Source organism: Lampetra fluviatilis, chromosome 37 (assembly GCF_964198595.1).
Source record: "Lampetra fluviatilis chromosome 37, kcLamFluv1.1, whole genome shotgun sequence".
Classification (NCBI taxonomy): Eukaryota; Metazoa; Chordata; class Hyperoartia; order Petromyzontiformes; family Petromyzontidae; genus Lampetra; species Lampetra fluviatilis.
Window position 1 is genome coordinate 12,031,890 of NC_136311.1, and position 18,358 is coordinate 12,050,247.

At 56.4% G+C, this 18,358-nt stretch overlaps 1 protein-coding gene across 5 annotated transcripts in view; it reads left to right on the forward strand.

Annotated features, from left to right (window-relative positions):
* Positions 1–164: 164 nt before the first annotated feature.
* The window catches only part of LOC144945390 (uncharacterized), a 37,011-nt gene continuing 18,817 nt past the window's right edge, over positions 165–18,358 (forward strand). For all 5 annotated transcript variants that reach the window (XM_078873898.1, XM_078873893.1, XM_078873895.1 and 2 more), the window contains exons 1-3: positions 165–821; positions 8,330–8,408; positions 18,217–18,352. In XM_078873898.1, the coding sequence (XP_078730024.1) occupies positions 8,359–8,408; positions 18,217–18,352 (186 nt within the window). In that variant the 5' untranslated portion in view covers positions 165–821; positions 8,330–8,358. The remainder of the gene's footprint in view (positions 822–8,329; positions 8,409–18,216; positions 18,353–18,358) is intronic.

Sequence of the window (18,358 nt, forward strand, 5' to 3'; positions counted from 1 at the left end):
CTTGTCAACCCCCCCCCTTGTCAACCCCCCCCCCTTGTCAACCCCCCCCCCTTGTCAACCCCCCCCCTTGTCAACCCCCCCTCCTTGTCAACCCCCCCCCCTTGTCAACCCCCCCCTCTTGTCAACCCCCCCTTGTCACCCATGGCCGGTTGAAGGGATTTATATACGGGGGGTTCTGCGACGCGTCGCGCGGGAGATTGAGTTGGCTTCGATGTTCGGCACCTTCAACTTGTCAAGCCGCATTGACCAGCGTGGTGAAGTATGGTCAAGCGAGCCACGTGCTCGACACGGCGGGGGGGGGGGGCTTCATCCATCAGTGGATTAACAGATGGCTGTAAATAATGCATCGTAATCATCAGCCGCGGTCTTGGGAGGAGAGCACCTGCTACGTTCGGGTTGCCTGCGATCTGTACCCACACACGCCCGCCCGGCCGCCTTTGTCTCCCCAGAGCCGTGTGTTTACAATGTACGCGAGGCAACTTGCTTTAAGGCCGAGTCGACCTTGGGGTGGCCCGGGCTCGACTTGTTTCCTGCTATGACGAGTTACGGAGCTTTCACGCGGAAGCTGCGAACGAAGCAGCCGAGACAGCAGCTGAGACAAGAGCTGAGACGAGAGCCGGGACAGGAGCTGAGACAGGAGCCGAGACAGCAGCTGGGACAGGAGTTCGCAGACTCAGGCTGGGACAGGAGCTGAGACAGCAGCTGAGACAGGAGCCGAGACAGCGGCTGGGAGAGTCCCCCTGGGACAGGAGCTGGGACAGGAGCTCGCAGACTGCGGCCTGACGAGCTCACAGCCCCAGGGGCCCCACTCGCACGTCCAGGTGAGCCAGAACGCTCGGCACGGGACGGTCAGCGTGTCTACCTGTGACTACCTGTGACTACCTGTGTCTACCAGTGTCTACCAGTGACTACCAGTGTCTACCTGTGACTACCAGTGTCTACCAGTGACTACCAGTGACTACCAGTGACTACCTGTATCTACCTGTGACTACCTGTATCTACCTGTGACTACCAGTGTCTACCAGTGACTACCAGTGACTACCAGTGTCTACCTGTGACTACCTGTGACTACCTGTGTCTACCAGTGTCTACCAGTGACTACCAGTGACTACCTGTATCTACCTGTGACTACCTGTGACTACCTGTGTCTACCAGTGTCTACCAGTGACTACCAGTGACTACCTGTATCTACCTGTGACTACCTGTATCTACCTGTGACTACCTGTGACTACCTGTGTCTACCAGTGACTACCAGTGACTACCTGTGTCTACCTGTGTCTACCAGTGTCTACCTGTGACTACCTGTGACTACCTGTATCTACCAGTGACTACCAGTGTCTACCTGTATCTACCTGTGACTACCTGTGTCTACCAGTGACTACCAGTGACTACCTGTGTCTACCTGTGTCTACCAGTGTCTACCTGTATCTACCTGTGACTACCTGTGTCTACCAGTGACTACCAGTGTCTACCTGTGACTACCTGTGACTACCTGTATCTACCTGTGACTACCTGTGTCTACCAGTGACTACCAGTGTCTACCTGTATCTACCTGTGACTACCTGTATCTACCTGTGACTACCTGTGTCTACCAGTGACTACCAGTGACTACCTGTGTCTACCAGTGACTACCAGTGACTACCAGTGTCTACCTGTATCTACCTGTGACTACCTGTATCTACCTGTGACTACCTGTGTCTACCAGTGACTACCAGTGACTACCTGTGTCTACCTGTGACTACCTGTGTCTACCAGTGACTACCAGTGACTACCTGTGTCTACCTGTGTCTACCTGTGACTACCTGTGTCTACCAGTGACTACCAGTGTCTACCTGTGACTACCTGTGACTACCAGTGATTACCTGTGTCTACCTGTGACTACCTGTGTCTACCAGTGACTACCAGTGACTACCAGTGTCTACCTGGGACTACCTGTGACTACCAGTGACTACCTGTGTCTACCTGTGACTACCTGTATCTACCTGTGATTACCTGTGACTACCTGTGTCTACCAGTGACTACCAGTGTCTACCTGTGACTACCTGTGACTACCAGTGACTACCAGTGACTACCTGTGTCTACCTGTGACTACCTGTGTCTACCAGTGACTACCAGTGACTACCAGTGTCTACCTGTGACTACCTGTGACTACCTGTGTCTACCAGTGACTACCAGTGTCTACCTGTGACTACCTGTGTCTACCAGTGACTACCAGTGTCTACCTGTGACTACCTGTGACTACCTGTGTCTACCAGTGACTACCAGTGACTACCTGTGTCTACCTGTGACTACCAGTGTCTACCTGTGACTACCTGTGTCTACCTGTGTCTACCTGTGACTAACTGTGTCTACCTGTGACTACCTGTGACTACCTGTGTCTACCAGTGACTACCTGTGACTACCTGTGTCTACCGTGCCCACCCCCCCCCCCCCCGCAGTTTTAAATGTGAACACCGTCCTGTATAAAGTCGACTATGTTCAATATAAATTATGTTTGTTCACAATAAGTAATGAAGTGTTTGTGGTATGAAACGGTAGTCACGAAGGCTGGAAACGCATCCTTATCGTTCTGTTCGCTGTTCGCCCATCGCGATGGGAAGTTTCAATAATCGAACAAAGCTCCAGGAACGCCTCTTGCGTCTGCATGGTCCGCCGAGCGGGTTGACGACTCGGAGATTGGCCTCGCACGCGAAGCGCCGCACGGCAAATACTACTGCAGCAGCAGCAGTAGTAGCAGCAGCAGTAGCAGCAGCAGCAGTAGTAGCAGCAGCTGCAGCAGCAATGTTTGTAAAGACCTCGCTTCCTCCCTTAACATCGGTCGTCTTCCTTTAAAAATAGACCCTCAAGTCAAATAGTGCTGGATAGAGTCACATTTGCCAACGCGATTTGTACCTGTGATCGTCACACGTGTCGGTAGTATCGATCGTTCAATGTGAATGTGCCATTGCATTGAGGGTGTGCTGTTGTCCTGGCGTGGTCTACGACTGCTGCTGCTGTTGTTGTTTTACTGCCTTGCCCAATCTGGATCAGTCGGACTATATGATGTATTTATTTGTATTTCGTGACTTCATTAACATTTTCTCTATGTTGCCCTCCTATCGTTTTTTGTCGTTTCCTGTTGTAACTTGCTGACCCACCCATAGTGGGCATCTGTGTAAAGCGCTTCATAGCTCATCGGATTCCTCCTGTCGTCTAAATTAAGATTCTGATTCTTCTGATTCATATTTAGATTTTTTGTTAAATTCACAATGTATTTATTTAAAAGCGACTATTGTCGTGTTTGTCGGGGTGACGTCATTTGTGTGGCTGTGTGGCGTGCTGGAGGGCCACGGATTTACTTGACACCCACAACTCGGGTCGTCAGTCACAACCCCGAGCCGGGTGGCAGTGCACGTGGTCTGTGCACGTGGTCTGTGATCCAGCGCTGTGTGGAGGCAGCAGCGAGGGTTGGTGGATCACCGCACGTGGGCGTCGAGGAGGAGCCGTCCCCCGGCTCGCCACAAGGAGGCGCTACAGGACAGTGCGGCCGAATCTCCATCTGTTCCACCCGCGTGAGATGAGAGAGTCTGGCCCCCACTGCCGGCATGTGGGCACGACCCTACGGGCGCTCTGGTGTCCACGCACAACGTCAAGACGTGTTTGTGGAACTTCTTTGGCACCGTACGTAGGCCACCTCGCTCATCGTAGGTTGATTGCCTGATAACGCCTTCATATACAGAGGACCGCGAAACTTGGAGGTGGGGAGGATTTAGCGCCGGCTCCTCATCACCACGTGGCTGCTGCTGCTGCTGCTGCTCCACGTGCCACCTCTGAGTGTCCCTCTCTTCGAGAGCGAAGACGGATGCTGAGCGGCGGCGGCGGCGGCGCAGTGTTCCAAGCCCTCGTCCTCGTCGTCGTTGTTGTTGTTTGGTATCGGCACTCTGGCAGATTTGGATGCCGAATGCACGAATGGAAAAAGAAAAACTGCCCAGAGTGCTCCTGTGGCCATACAGAGCGGAGCGCGGTGCTACGCGTAGCGGCGCTGTGCCCGACCCGCAAACACGGAGAAGACATCACGGCAACGAGCCACTCCACTGCTCCTCGTGCGGCTGTCTGGGTGGACACCTGCATGTGACAGAAGAAGCTCTCCCTCCTACCCGGCCTGCAGGGAACCCGGATTGTTCTCGCTAGACAAGAGCCCAACCAGCACCCAATCTACTCCAGCAGCCCCCCCCCTCCACATTTCTAAATAAATAATTGAATGTTTCCCACCGGATTTCAGACGCGTGCCCCCTCTATGGGAGGGCGCCATTTCTCACTCGATATTCTCCACAACACCGCTAATAGGCCACTAATAGGCCTCTAATAGGCCGCTAATAGGCTGCTAATAGGCCTCTAATAGGCCGCTAATAGGCCTCTAATAGGGCTCTAATAGGCCGCTAATAGGCTGTTAATAGGCCGCTAATAGGCTGCCTTGGAGTTAAGGGGATTCTCGGCGTAAGGCACTACCACTAGAGTACAAGGCACGCCTATCCTTAACAATCTTGTGTTATTGTAGCCCTCTATTCTGATCGCCCTACGGACAGGTCGATAGGGATGATGCTTTAGAGCAGGGGTCCTCAAACTACGGCCCGCGGGCCACATGCGGCCCACCGAGGGCATTTATCCGGCCCATGGTCACTAATTGGGCTGCGCTTGTGAGCACTAATTGGGCTGCGCTGGTGAGCACTCATTGGGCTGCGGTGGTGGGCACTGATTGGGCTGCGGTGTCGAGCACTGATTTGGCTGCGCTGGTGAGCACTGATTGAGCTGCGGCGGTGGGCAATGATTGAGCTGCGGCGGTGGGCACTCATTGGGCTGCGCTGGTGAATGGTTCAATGGGCCAATTGACTGGACTTGCCCCCCAGGCCTAAGGCTGCCAGCCCTCCCCTGGCTGCGCTTGACTGGCTCTCCCTCCCTCAGCTCCCTCACTTGCCCGTCGGCTCCACTCCCAGTGATATTCCTGTGTGCTGAGTAAATGATAGAGGGGTAATAACAGAGTGATCTCTGATCTCTGGAGGGGCTGCCTGCTGTTTTCCCGTGCTGGTCAGTGACAGACAGCCGAGGAGTAGGAAACCCAATTTAAATGACAGTAAGTGCATTTATATTCTGATTGCTATTCAATTATATGAGGTTATATGTTGTATGTTGTGTAAGCCCCGGTTCATACTGTTGCGATCTCTGAGCAGTGCGAGTTCAGCCATATGCTTGTATGGCTGAACTTGCATTAGATTCGGAAGAAAAAGGCACATGTGCCTTCTTTTTTCCTGCAGTGGAATTGGATCGCATGGGTCTTCTCCCCCATGCGATCCGATTCCTATGCGAGTTCGCAGATCGCACTGCGATCTGTGAACAAAACTGCAGGTGTAATTAACTTTTTAATGGCACCCGCACCAGTGTGAGCCTGGGGTAAAAGCGGAGTTCCCCCAATCAGACTGCATTGATGGGCAGTGCAGTATGTATGTCTCTGTGTGGGCAAAGTTATTGCTGGTATATTGTTTTTGTAGCGCTGTATATATATTGGTATTTTACTAATAGCAATTTTGACTCCCTAGGAAACAATGATGTCAAGAAAGAGAAAAATTGACTCGGAGTGTAGGATATTCAAAAAACAGTGGACTTATGATTACTTTTTCATGCAGTACAAGGAAAGAGCTGTGTGTCTGATATGCCAGAATATAGTGTCTGTGTTCAAAGAATACAATTTACGTCGACACTATGAAACTCAACATAAAGATAAATATGATTGTTTGGTCGGAGAAGTGAGAAAAGATAAAATATTAAAACTGAAAAATACATTAACAACTCGGCAAAATACTTTTGTGAAGCAGAAGCAGCTAAATATTTCATCACTGCAAGCAAGTTTTCAAGTTGCCAAGCTAATAGCGTGCACTGGCAGACCATTCGTTGAGGGAGCATTTGTTAAAGAATGCCTTCTTTCTGTTGCCAAAGAGATGTGTCCAGAGAAGGCCGATTTATTTAGTACAGTGAGTCTTTCAGGACCTACAATTACACGGAGGATTGAAGAAATGGGAGACAATTTCCATCAGCATTTGCAAAACTCCACAAAAAAACTTTCCTATTTTTTCTTGGCACTCGACGAAAGCAATGATGTTCGTGATTCTGCACAACTTCTAATTTTTATTCGTGGGACGAATGACTATTTCGAAGTCACAGAAGAGCTTGCTGCACTGCAAAGCATCAAAGGAACAACTACAGGAGAGGATATCTATGAAAAGGTTTGCCAAACTGTGAATGGTTTGGAGCTGAACTGGGCTAAACTAGCCAGTGTGACAACTGATGGTGCTCCTAGCATGGTGGGGTCTAAGAAAGGAGTAATTGCTCGCATTAACCAAGAGATGGACAAACATAACCATTCTCATCCAATAGCCATACACTGCCTCATCCACCAACAAGCGCTGTGTAGTAAATCACTGAAGTGGGACTCTGTTATGAAAATTGTGGTATCTTGTGTTAACTTCATTAGAGCGCATGCACTAAACCACAGACAATTTCAGGAATTTCTGTCTGAGCTAAATGTTGACTATGAAGATGTTCTGTACCACACAGAAGTCCATTGGCTGAGTCGAGGGAGAGTTTTGAAACGTTTCTATGACTTACTTCCACAGATTACAGCTTTTCTGTTTTAAAAAAACAAAGAAGTACCAGAGCTCAATGATGCAGAATGGAAATGGCACCTTGCCTTTCTGACAGATGTAACAGAGCTACTCAACAGTTTCAATGTGCAACTTCAAGGAAATGGGAAGCTCATCTGTGATATGCAATCACATGTCAAAGCATTTGAAGTAAAATTAGGCCTCCTCATCAAACAAGTGAAGGAGGAAAACTTCTGCCATCTCCCCACAACTCAAAATCTGTTAGCGGAAAAACCATTGGTTGCATTCCCAAACAAAACATGTGTGGATTCACTGGAAAAATTGCAAAAGGAGTTCCAATTTAGATTTAAAGAGCTTCATCTCCATGAACAGGACATACAGCTTTTCCGTAACCCATTTTCTATTGACATTGAAAATGTGGATACAATTTACCAAATGGAACTGGCTGAACTGCAGAATTGTGACTCTCTGAAAGACGCATTCAAGTCAAGCAGCCTTCATAATTTCTATGCATTTCTCCCCTCTGAGACATATCCTCATCTCAGGAACCATGCACTCAAAATGGCAACCATCTTTGGCAGCGCTTGTCTGTGAACAAACTTTTTCCAGAATGAAACATTTGAAATCTCCAACCAGATCTAGACTAACGGATGCACACTTGCATCACTTGTTACGACTAGCAGTGACAAATATGGAACCGGACATTGACCATCTCATTAGCCAAAAGCAGGCCCATAGTTCCCATTGAAATACTGGCAAGTTTGTTGATTTAACTTTACTTGTTCTTCATTTTAAATATTGTATTTGTTCCCGTTTTGTTTCTTCACTTCAAAATAAGATATATGCAGTGTGCATAGGAATTTGTTCATAGTTTTTTTTAACTATAGTCCGGCCCTCCAACGGTCTGAGGGACAGTGAACTGGCCCCCTGTTTAACAAGTTTGAGGACCCCTGCTTTAGAGTATAGAATGAGGACACTCGTGCGAGATGGATGTTTCACGCAGCAGTAGATGCGTTCCTGAAAAGTGCTGCATGAATTGAAAACGCGTTGAGCGAAAACAATTTCTCCATAAATAGAGTAGCGATGGAGTTGGGCGAGGTACGGTGAACTACGCACACGCAGCAGTGAGATGGGGCGAGGCGTCAATTTGCTGACGGTAACGCCGTCACATTACCGCTTCACTCCGCTCAGGCGCGCAGCTCGAGAAAGTAGTTTGTCGTCGACTGCTCAGAAATCGCGTTATAACGAGAGCTCGTGATAACGGGGGAGTGCGTCCTGCGTGATAACGGGCTGGCTACCTGGCTGGCTGGCTACCTGGCTGGCTGGCTACCTGGCTACCTGGCTGGCTGGCTACCTGGCTGGCTGGCTACCTGGCTGGCTGGCTACCTGGCTGGCTGGCTACCTGGCTGGCTGGCTACCTGGCTGGCTGGCTACCTGGCTGGCTGGCTACCTGGCTGGCTGGCTGGCTACGTGGCTTGACGCGGCGTGGCGCCCCGTAGCGTCAAGCCGGTGACGTCGGACTCCCCCAACCCAACAACTCTCCGCCCCGGCCGCGTCTCCCGTACAAAGGCGGCCGGGCGTGGTGCTGCCCATCCTCCCCCTCGTGTGCTACTCACTAACGCGACTTGTTACGAAAATCTGTGAAGGCTACACGGGGGATCTTTGTCTTTGTTCTATCGTGTCTGTGTTTTCAGTGGCTGGGACGAGAATCGCGAGGAGGGCAATGGAGGAGGCGGAGGAGGGGGGTGAGGACGTACGGGAATGTTCAAACTGGTGAGAGCACGCGATGTGTACTCACCCACACACCCCAAACACTCACCCACACACTCACCCACACACCCCACACACTCACCCACACACTCACCCACACACCCCACACACTCACCCACACACGCAATGTGCACTCACACCCCAAACACTCACCCACACACCCCAAACACTCACCCACACACTCACCCACACACCCCACACACTCACCCACACACGCAATGTGCACTCACACCCCAAACACTCACCCACACAGGTGAACTCACCAAAGTGTGTGGGGTGGGGGAGGGGGGCACTCCACAGGTTGGGGTTAGGGGTGGAAACTAAAACTAGGAAACTAGTTTAGTATTTTGCCAGCCATGCAAGGCCCACTCAGCTGCGTCGCTCTTCTCCAGAAGTGACCTGGCCACAGATGAGAGTGTGGGGGTCGCTAGCCCCCGAGATCCCTCCCTCGATAATACTAACGGCCGGACTAACATCATCAATCGCCCCCCCGCTGCTAAGCGAACCGCCGCTAGGCTCCTCACCCAGGGTGTGGGAGCCGTCACCCGAGGGTTCCCCTCCACCGCGGGTCCGCGTAGCAGGCATGGATAACCACGCACGCGCACACCCACACACAGCTCTGCACGGCACTCACCCAACCCTGACCACTCACGTTAGGATCGCGCACCTGTGTTACACACGTCGTGAACGTGCGCGCACACACGCATACAGCTCCACACGCGATACCCACTCCTGCGCCGCTCTGCGCCGCGCTGGCCGCCCACGTTACGATCGCGCACCTTGGGCACGCCGATTACGCACGCCGAGAGCTTACGCAAGTAACGAGCGCACGCAAGCGGGGCACACGCCGACACGACGACTCGTCCCCTCCCCCACTCGCGCGTGCACGTCAACACAAATATCGTACAAGGACGATTCTCCTCTCACACGGCTGCGTAGTCACGCCAACACACCAAAAGTGCTCTCCCCGGGCGTTAACGCACACACCTCCGTACCCGCACAATCGTACAGAGACCACGGCCTTTATGCGTACAACGACCACACACTCGCGAATGCAGTGCACGCTAATACCACGTTCCAAAAACACCCAACAACACGGTTTTGTTACTACGCTCGAGATTTTATTAGCCCTTGCTAACCAACCGAGCCACCCGTGTGTGTGTGCGGGACAGCAAGGCGCTTCTAACCCACACTCTGGTGCCGTGTAGCCCTATTCTATGCTGCGCTCTCTGCTAAACCGCTTTCCTACTCGTCCTTACCCCGAACTAACCCTCTCCTACGGATCCTACCCTCCGCTCTGAGGTGTTGTAAGGCGCGCAACACGATACCGTCTGTAGTCCTTGGTGACCTTGCGGCGCTCAGATCGTCCTGCAGACAATCTAGCGGCTCGCCCGATGACTCCTTCGTCGCTGACCCCGTGTCCAAACTCCAGAAGAAGAGAGTTCCCTACTGCCCCTGCGTTTTCTTTTAAACTATTCACATCAAAGGCTAGGCGCCCCCGTCCCGACCGCCTTGGTCTCTCGACCAATCCTGAGCCTAGGATTTCCCGCTCTTTTGCGATCCCGCCGGCCTTTGAACTTTCGACCAATCAGTCGTCCCGATTCCTGATCCCAGCTATCTGCCTTGCTGACCCGTGTTTGTGTTTGTATGCGTTTCTAACTGCGGGGCTCTCTGAGCTCGCCGTGGTCGTGCGATCTCAAATCCGCCCACGGCGCCGCAGTGTTACTTGGCCTGGGAAGGGTCCTGTCCAATTCCCTGGCCCTGAGAAACCGTGGGGTAACCCCCCTAGGGGGCCCTCGGGTGAAAACTCAGGGTAGGTGACCCGACCACGAGGCCCTACGTGGGTGCGGGTGCGTGTTTATGTGGGGGGGGTGATGGGGGGCAGTGCGGCGGTGGAAGCCGGGCGGCTCCCTGGCTCGGCCGAGCGGCCCCGTCGCTGTGGCACCACATAGCCCCCCGGGGTGCCAGTCCCCGTCCCGGGTTGACTGGAGCACCTCGCCTGGGTTGCCCCCACGAGGTATCGCCGCGGGGTCCGCGGGATTCGCCCGGCCCTTGTGGCTGGCCTCGGGGGTGGCGGCTCCGTCTCCTGGGGCTCCGGCGGTGGTCTCCTCCTCCATTCCAACGGCTCCCCTCGGTCTCTGGCACCTGCGGGCTGGGGAACAAACTCAGAGGCGGTGGGGTTTAAGGGTCGCCGTCCTCGTCGCCCCCGGCCCCGCCCGGGGCCCCTCGGAGCCCGGGGCTCCGTGGGGCCCATATACTGCGCGAGGCCCCCGGGCACGGGGGGTAGGGGGACCCCGGGGTTTCGGGGTACTTGGACGGCGGGGCTCCCCCCCTCGGGGGCTGCTCGCCACGGCTTCAGTCGGCGGATGTTGACCACCATCTCCCGGCCCCTCTCTCCTCCCTGAATCAGCACCGTCCATGGTGAGATCTGCCGTCTCACAATCCAGGGTCCTCGCCAGTAGGTGGTCAGCTTCCCCACCTGTCCGGCACCGACGCGGGGAGTGTACAGCCACACCTCGGAGCCCGCAGTGTAGAAGGGGGGCTCCATACGGGGTCGGGCGCCCTGCTCTTGCCGCTGGTGCGCGGCCTCTCCGTGCGGGTAGGCTCGGCCCCTGGCCCCTCGCAGGGTCTCCAGCAAGTGCTCCACGGGGTGGCTCCCTTCCTCCCGTTGCGGCGGAGGGACACCGAACAGCAGATCTGCGGGCAGGCGAGACTCGCGACCAAACATCATTAGGAACGGGGTCTGTCCTGTAGATGTGTGAACGGCGGTGGTGTAGGCGAACAGGGCATAGGGGAGGTGTTCGTCCCAGTCCTGTTGATTCGCGGCCGCCATGCGTTTAAGCTTCCCGGCCAGAGTCTGGTTCATCCTCTCTACCATCCCGTTCGCCTGGGGGTGATATGCCGTGGTTCGGTCCTTCTGGATCCCGAACTCTCGGCACAGCGCCTGGAATAGTTCGGCCTCGAATTCACTACCCTGGTCGGTAATGACTCGTTCGGGGATCCCGCACTTAAGTACGTAGTTTTCCACGAAGGCCCGGGCCACTACGAGGGCTGTTTTATCCGGGATAGCCACCGCCACGGGGTAGCGGGTGAAGTACTCCACCGCTACAAGAATATATCGGTTGCCCCGGTGGGATCGTGGAAAGGGCCCTTGCAGGTCGATTCCGACCAACTGATTCGTCCGACTGACTCGGAACGGCCTCAGGGGTACCTGGTACCTCGCCGGCTTTTGCCCACACTGCTGACAGGCCCGGCAGCCCTGCACCCAGGCGGCCACATCTTGCGCCAATTTAGGCCAGAGATACTGGCGACGCAGAGTCTCCCGGGTGCGCCGTTCCCCATCATGGCCCCCGAGCGGGTGGTCGTGTACCAGTCGTAGCAGCTGGGGTCGCACCTGGGCAGGAACACAGATACACCCCGGCTGGCCGGCCTCGGTTAACTCCCGTACCACTCCGTTCTGTACACACAACCGGGCATACAAACCGCTCCAGGGTCCTGGTAGGGCGCTCTTTTCCTCCCGCAGTGCCGCCTCCACTGCCGCCAGATCCGGATCTCGCTGCTGGGTCTGTCTCAGCTGCTCGTCGTTTAGGCCCGGGAAGGCACAGCCGACGTCCTCCTGGATCCGTCCGATCGGGTCCCGAGCCGCGGGTCCCGCGCTTGCCGGGCGGTCGACGGGATCCTCAGTGCCACCCGCGAGGGTCTCTGTGGCGCACACTGCACTCTCTCTCGGGGGGGGGAGTTTAGTTTCCGCGCGCTCCTTGGGTTCTGCTGCCTGGCGGCAGCGTCCCCCCGTGAAGCACGGGCAGGCGTCTCCCTCCCTCGTCTCAGCGCGCACCGCGGGCCGTCTTGACAAGGCGTCCGCGTTCGCGTGTGTCCGCCCCGCTCGGTACTCGATCTGCAGGTTGTACTCCTGCAGCTGCGCCAGCCATCGAGCCCTCTGCCCCCGCGGTTCCTTGAATGTAAGGAGGAACTGCAGTGCATAATGATCGGTGCGCACACGACATTTCCTGCCGTACAAGTACGGTCGGAACTGTTTACACGCGAAAATTACAGCATACAGTTCCTGACGGGTTACACAATAGTTCAGTTCGGCCCCGCTCAGGGTCCGACTGGCGTACGCGATGACCCGCTCCGTCCCACCCTGCACTTGCGACAGCACCGCGCCCAGCCCACTGCTGCAGGCGTCAGTGTCCAAAATAAAATCGGTGGTGAAATCTGGGAAAGCCAAGGTGGGGGTGTGGGTGAGGTGGTCTTTGAGTGTGGTGAAAGCCGTCTGGCAGGCCTCCGACCACTGATAGGGGTTCTTAGGGGAGGTGAGTTGGGTGAGGGGGCGTGCAATCTCACTGAATCCCTTTACAAATCGACGGTAATAAGTGGCGAGTCCCAAGAATGACCTGATCTCCGTCAGGTTCCTCGGCCGCGGCCAATCCACTACGGCACGCACCTTCTCGGGATCGGTGCTCACCCCTGCCTCGCTGACTCGGTGTCCGAGGTACCCCACCTCGCGTTGCGCAATGTAACACTTACGTGGCTTGAGCTTGAGATGGGCTGCTCGCAGTCGCTGGAATACTTCCCGCAGCCTGGACCAGTGTTCGGACAGCGACCTACTGAACACTATTACGTCGTCCAGGTAAATCAGGCACTGTTCCCACTGCAAGCCCCGCATCACCAACTCCATCAACCGCTGGAACGTCGCGGGCGCGTTAGTGAGTCCGAACGGCAACACTCGAAACTCAAACAGGCCCATCGGGGTGGTGAATGCTGTTTTTGGCCGATCCTCCTCCGTCATCTCCACCTGCCAGTAACCGGACGCCAGATCGAGGGTGGAAAAATACCGCGCTCCTGCGAGACTGTCGAAGGTGTCGTCGATGCGTGGGATGGGAAAAGCGTCGCCGAGGGTGACTGCGTTCAATTTTCGGTAATCAACGCAGAACCGAGTCGATCCGTCCTTTTTCGTTACCAGTACCACCGGGGCAGACCAAGGGCTCGCGGAGGGCTGGATTATGTTATCGCGTAGCATATCCGTGACTGCCTCTTTGATCTGGGTCCGTTCAGGCGCGCCCACTCGGTATGCGGGGAGTTTGATGGGTCGGGCTGCACCTGTGTCAATTTGGTGCTTGACCAGGTCGGTCCGGCCCACGTCCGAATCGTGCTCACTGAACACGTCGGCGTACTCCCGCAATAACCCGCGCAGCTGATCGGCCTCCCCCTTAGGTAAGGCTGCCCAAGGCACATGTAGCGCATCCTGCAGGGGAACAATCTCGGCTCGGGGGGTCGGGCCGACTCGCCAGGCCAGATCCTGGCTGTCCTCGGGGCGGCCAGGGTCCTCCGCCCAGAGTGCGAACACCGAGTCGTTCGAGTGGCGAGCGTGCAGGGGGTGTACGGTGGCTACCGGGGTGCGTCGTCGTATCATTGCCGGGGTACTGTGTGGGTTAAACACACGTATAAACAGCCGGCCCCCATCTGCGTTTACCAGTGTGGCTGACCCTACCACCCCGTATCGCGATGCCAACTCCGGGTGAGGAGTCAGCATTACCTCGCCCGATGGTCGGTGGGTTGGGTCGGTGGAGAGGGTTGCCACTGGCACCAGCATCTCGGCGAGAGGCCCGATGGTGACGGCCGACACCAGCGTAGCGGCCACGGGTGTGAAGCGTGGGCGATTCGGCTCCTGTCCTAGGAACGGAATCCGCTCCCCGCTGCCCTCCACCGTAGCGCATCGTTGCCGGGGCTGTACGTTAAGTCCCAACTTTTCCAGGAGGTCCGTTCCTGCAATGCACTCGTGGCACAACACACTCGAAACGTAGAATTCCTGTGTGCACACCTGGTTTCCTAGACGGACCTCGAGGGAGACCTTCCCCAGCAACCCCATCCCGGCTCCGCTTGCCGTGTGCAGCGCGCGATCCGGGGCCTGCAGGCAGCCCACGTCCACCCCGAGCATGCTGCAGTGCGCGGCGCTCATGAGAGAGGCCACGGCGCCCGTGTCCAACAGGATCCGGGTGCGCTGCCCGTTCACCTGGCCTTCCACCAGCGACGTGGCTCCCGTTATCCCTGCCACCAGCTCCCGCAGCCAATCGCCCGAGGTCCATGCGCCCTTGGGTGTTGTCGTTGTAACCTGTTTATGGATCACTCGCTCGCCATTATTATTACAGCTGGTTTGGGTCGGGTCTACGTCGATTTCATCCCCTGGTGGTCCCCTCTCTAGGGGGGGCTTAGTGTTTGACCTATGCATCGGCCTCGCACGGGCGCGCTGAGGGCAGTCCCTCATGAGATGCCCTCGACGGTCGCACACATAACACGTCCTGGGAGGAGTGGCGGCTCTGTGGCGAACTTTCTGCCCACTCCCTCCTCCCCCCGTGCGCTGTTGCTCATACTCTGCTTCTAGTCGGGCTATCCTCCCAGTTAATCCTCCTACCTCGGCCTGGACCGTCTCTACCATTGTCTCCAGCGCAGTCATGTGTGCCCGTACTTGGGTTACCTTGTTGTCTACTTGGGTTACCCTGTCACCTACCTGGGTTACCTGGCCGGAGACATCCTTTATACCCGTTTGTATACCGGCAACCCATCCCGGGGTTGTCTCGCGGGACACTGGAGGCTCTCTTTCCCGGCCCCTTACCGTTCTCGCGAGCTCCTGTTCCTCCTCCTCGTCTTCCGAGAGCAGGCTCGCAATGGCGCGCTCTCGTCCCAGCCCCCGGAGCTGCGCGCGTTCGCTGTGAATTCTTTCACACTTACGTGCGCGCTCGACAAGGGCGTTAAAGGGAAGACGTGGGCAGCTCATGTCTGGCTGCCACCACGCCGTGCGAGACAGGTACCGCTGGATTTTCTCGGCGGCCAGTTCCTCAATAACATCAGTTGCGTACCCCGGGCGTGCGATCTTTGTTAACTCGCGCACATCCTCGGCGTAATCACGGAGATCTTCGCCAGGTTGGCGACGGCGCGCCTCTAAGGCCGATTTTGCTTCCTCCTCGTCACGCGTGCCAAAACGCTGATCGAGTCGGCGCATCAGCTCCTCTAGCTGTGTCTGTGCGCTCGCGGGTAACGCTTCTACAAAATCGGCTGCCCGCCCATCAAGATTCATATTAAGTTGACGTACTGCCTGCGCGTCCGTCCATCCATTAATTTCCTTGGCCCCTAAGAGATTGCGGGCGAATGCCTTCCACGAAGGGGCCCCCCGGCCGGTAAATATCAGTCTTATTTTAGCGTGAGGTAACGCGGGGGTCCGTACCGCTTCCGACACCAATTTGTGGGGGTCGCTAGCCCCCGAGATCCCTCCCTCGATAATACTAACGGCCGGACTAACATCATCAATCGCCCCCCCGCTGCTAAGCGAACCGCCGCTAGGCTCCTCACCCAGGGTGTGGGAGCCGTCACCCGAGGGTTCCCCTCCACCGCGGGTCCGCGTAGCAGGCATGGATAACCACGCACGCGCACACCCACACACAGCTCTGCACGGCACTCACCCAACCCTGACCACTCACGTTAGGATCGCGCACCTGTGTTACACACGTCGTGAACGTGCGCGCACACACGCATACAGCTCCACACGCGATACCCACTCCTGCGCCGCTCTGCGCCGCGCTGGCCGCCCACGTTACGATCGCGCACCTTGGGCACGCCGATTACGCACGCCGAGAGCTTACGCAAGTAACGAGCGCACGCAAGCGGGGCACACGCCGACACGACGACTCGTCCCCTCCCCCACTCGCGCGTGCACGTCAACACAAATATCGTACAAGGACGATTCTCCTCTCACACGGCTGCGTAGTCACGCCAACACACCAAAAGTGCTCTCCCCGGGCGTTAACGCACACACCTCCGTACCCGCACAATCGTACAGAGACCACGGCCTTTATGCGTACAACGACCACACACTCGCGAATGCAGTGCACGCTAATACCACGTTCCAAAAACACCCAACAACACGGTTTTGTTACTACGCTCGAGATTTTATTAGCCCTTGCTAACCAACCGAGCCACCCGTGTGTGTGTGCGGGACAGCAAGGCGCTTCTAACCCACACTCTGGTGCCGTGTAGCCCTATTCTATGCTGCGCTCTCTGCTAAACCGCTTTCCTACTCGTCCTTACCCCGAACTAACCCTCTCCTACGGATCCTACCCTCCGCTCTGAGGTGTTGTAAGGCGCGCAACACGATACCGTCTGTAGTCCTTGGTGACCTTGCGGCGCTCAGATCGTCCTGCAGACAATCTAGCGGCTCGCCCGATGACTCCTTCGTCGCTGACCCCGTGTCCAAACTCCAGAAGAAGAGAGTTCCCTACTGCCCCTGCGTTTTCTTTTAAACTATTCACATCAAAGGCTAGGCGCCCCCGTCCCGACCGCCTTGGTCTCTCGACCAATCCTGAGCCTAGGATTTCCCGCTCTTTTGCGATCCCGCCGGCCTTTGAACTTTCGACCAATCAGTCGTCCCGATTCCTGATCCCAGCTATCTGCCTTGCTGACCCGTGTTTGTGTTTGTATGCGTTTCTAACTGCGGGGCTCTCTGAGCTCGCCGTGGTCGTGCGATCTCAAATCCGCCCACGGCGCCGCAGTGTTACTTGGCCTGGGAAGGGTCCTGTCCAATTCCCTGGCCCTGAGAAACCGTGGGGTAACCCCCCTAGGGGGCCCTCGGGTGAAAACTCAGGGTAGGTGACCCGACCACGAGGCCCTACGTGGGTGCGGGTGCGTGTTTATGTGGGGGGGGTGATGGGGGGCAGTGCGGCGGTGGAAGCCGGGCGGCTCCCTGGCTCGGCCGAGCGGCCCCGTCGCTGTGGCACCACAAGAGCCCAACCAAGTGGCTCGTCACGTGGATATGTACAGCAGCAGCCAAACACTCTAAACGCGTGGTGGTGATGTTGATTCTAAATGTGGAGGTAAATCCACGCAACCACGGGGAGAGAGAGAGACACGCAAACTCCAAATATACAGCAGAAGCAGGCGTCAGGTTTGAGATCGAACCCACGACCTCCTGTGTACCAGGCAAGGTAGTCAACATCTCCTAGCCACCGTGATGATGAGAGAGACACGCAAACTCCAAATATACAGCAGCAGGCGTCAGAGTCGGGATCGAACCCACGACCTCCTGTGTACCAGGCGAGGCAGTCAACATCTCCTAGCCACCGGAAGTGCCCTGCCCCCTCCCCCTGTCCTCGGGATTGCGACCCAGAGAACTACCAACCCAGACAAGTCACTGAGCGAGATGAGGAGCTCTGGCTGGCGACCCGCTCACGACTAACACCAGTGGCGGTTATCTGAATGGGTCCTGGGCCTCCCCTAGGTCGACTCGGCCTCAAATGAGTTCCATGGTGCGGTGTGTAGTAAACATCGCCACTGGGGAGACAGAAGCGGCCGGGCGCGGTGCTGGCCACTTACCCCTCGTGTGCCGTGCCGGTCTTGATAGGTGCTCACCAACAGCACTTGTTCCAACAGTCTGTCAAGGCTTTATGGGGGATCTTTGTCTTTGTGTCCCCGCGTCGACTGTGCCAACTGTGCCACAGGAGGGGGGCACAGCTGGTGCACCTGCCGGTTATCTCGGTCAAGCCGTGACACCTGGGTCTGTCCCGTTACGACCTGCCAGTGTGTTTGTTGAACCTCTTTCGCGCCGTACGGAGCCAACCGCGCTCATCGGAAGTGCTGGGGAAAGACAACACGCGGGGAAGGGCAGCCGCTAGCCCTTCGACATTTTACGTAGCCTCGAAGTCCACCTAGCCTGGCACGAGCGCCGTGGTGACGTCACCGCCACCGAGCGGCTGACGGCCGTCGTTGTTGTTGTCGTTGTTGTTGTTGTTGTCGTGTTCCCCGCGTGTCGTCGCCCCCGCAGCCGGCGCCCGATCGCCGCGGCGAGCCTGCTGCTGCACGAAGCGCACTGCGTAGGCCGCCTGGCGCCGTGCGAGCGCTGCGGGGACGCCGTGCCGCGTGGGCAGCTGCAGGAGCACGCGGAGCGCGAGCACGCGGAGGTGAGG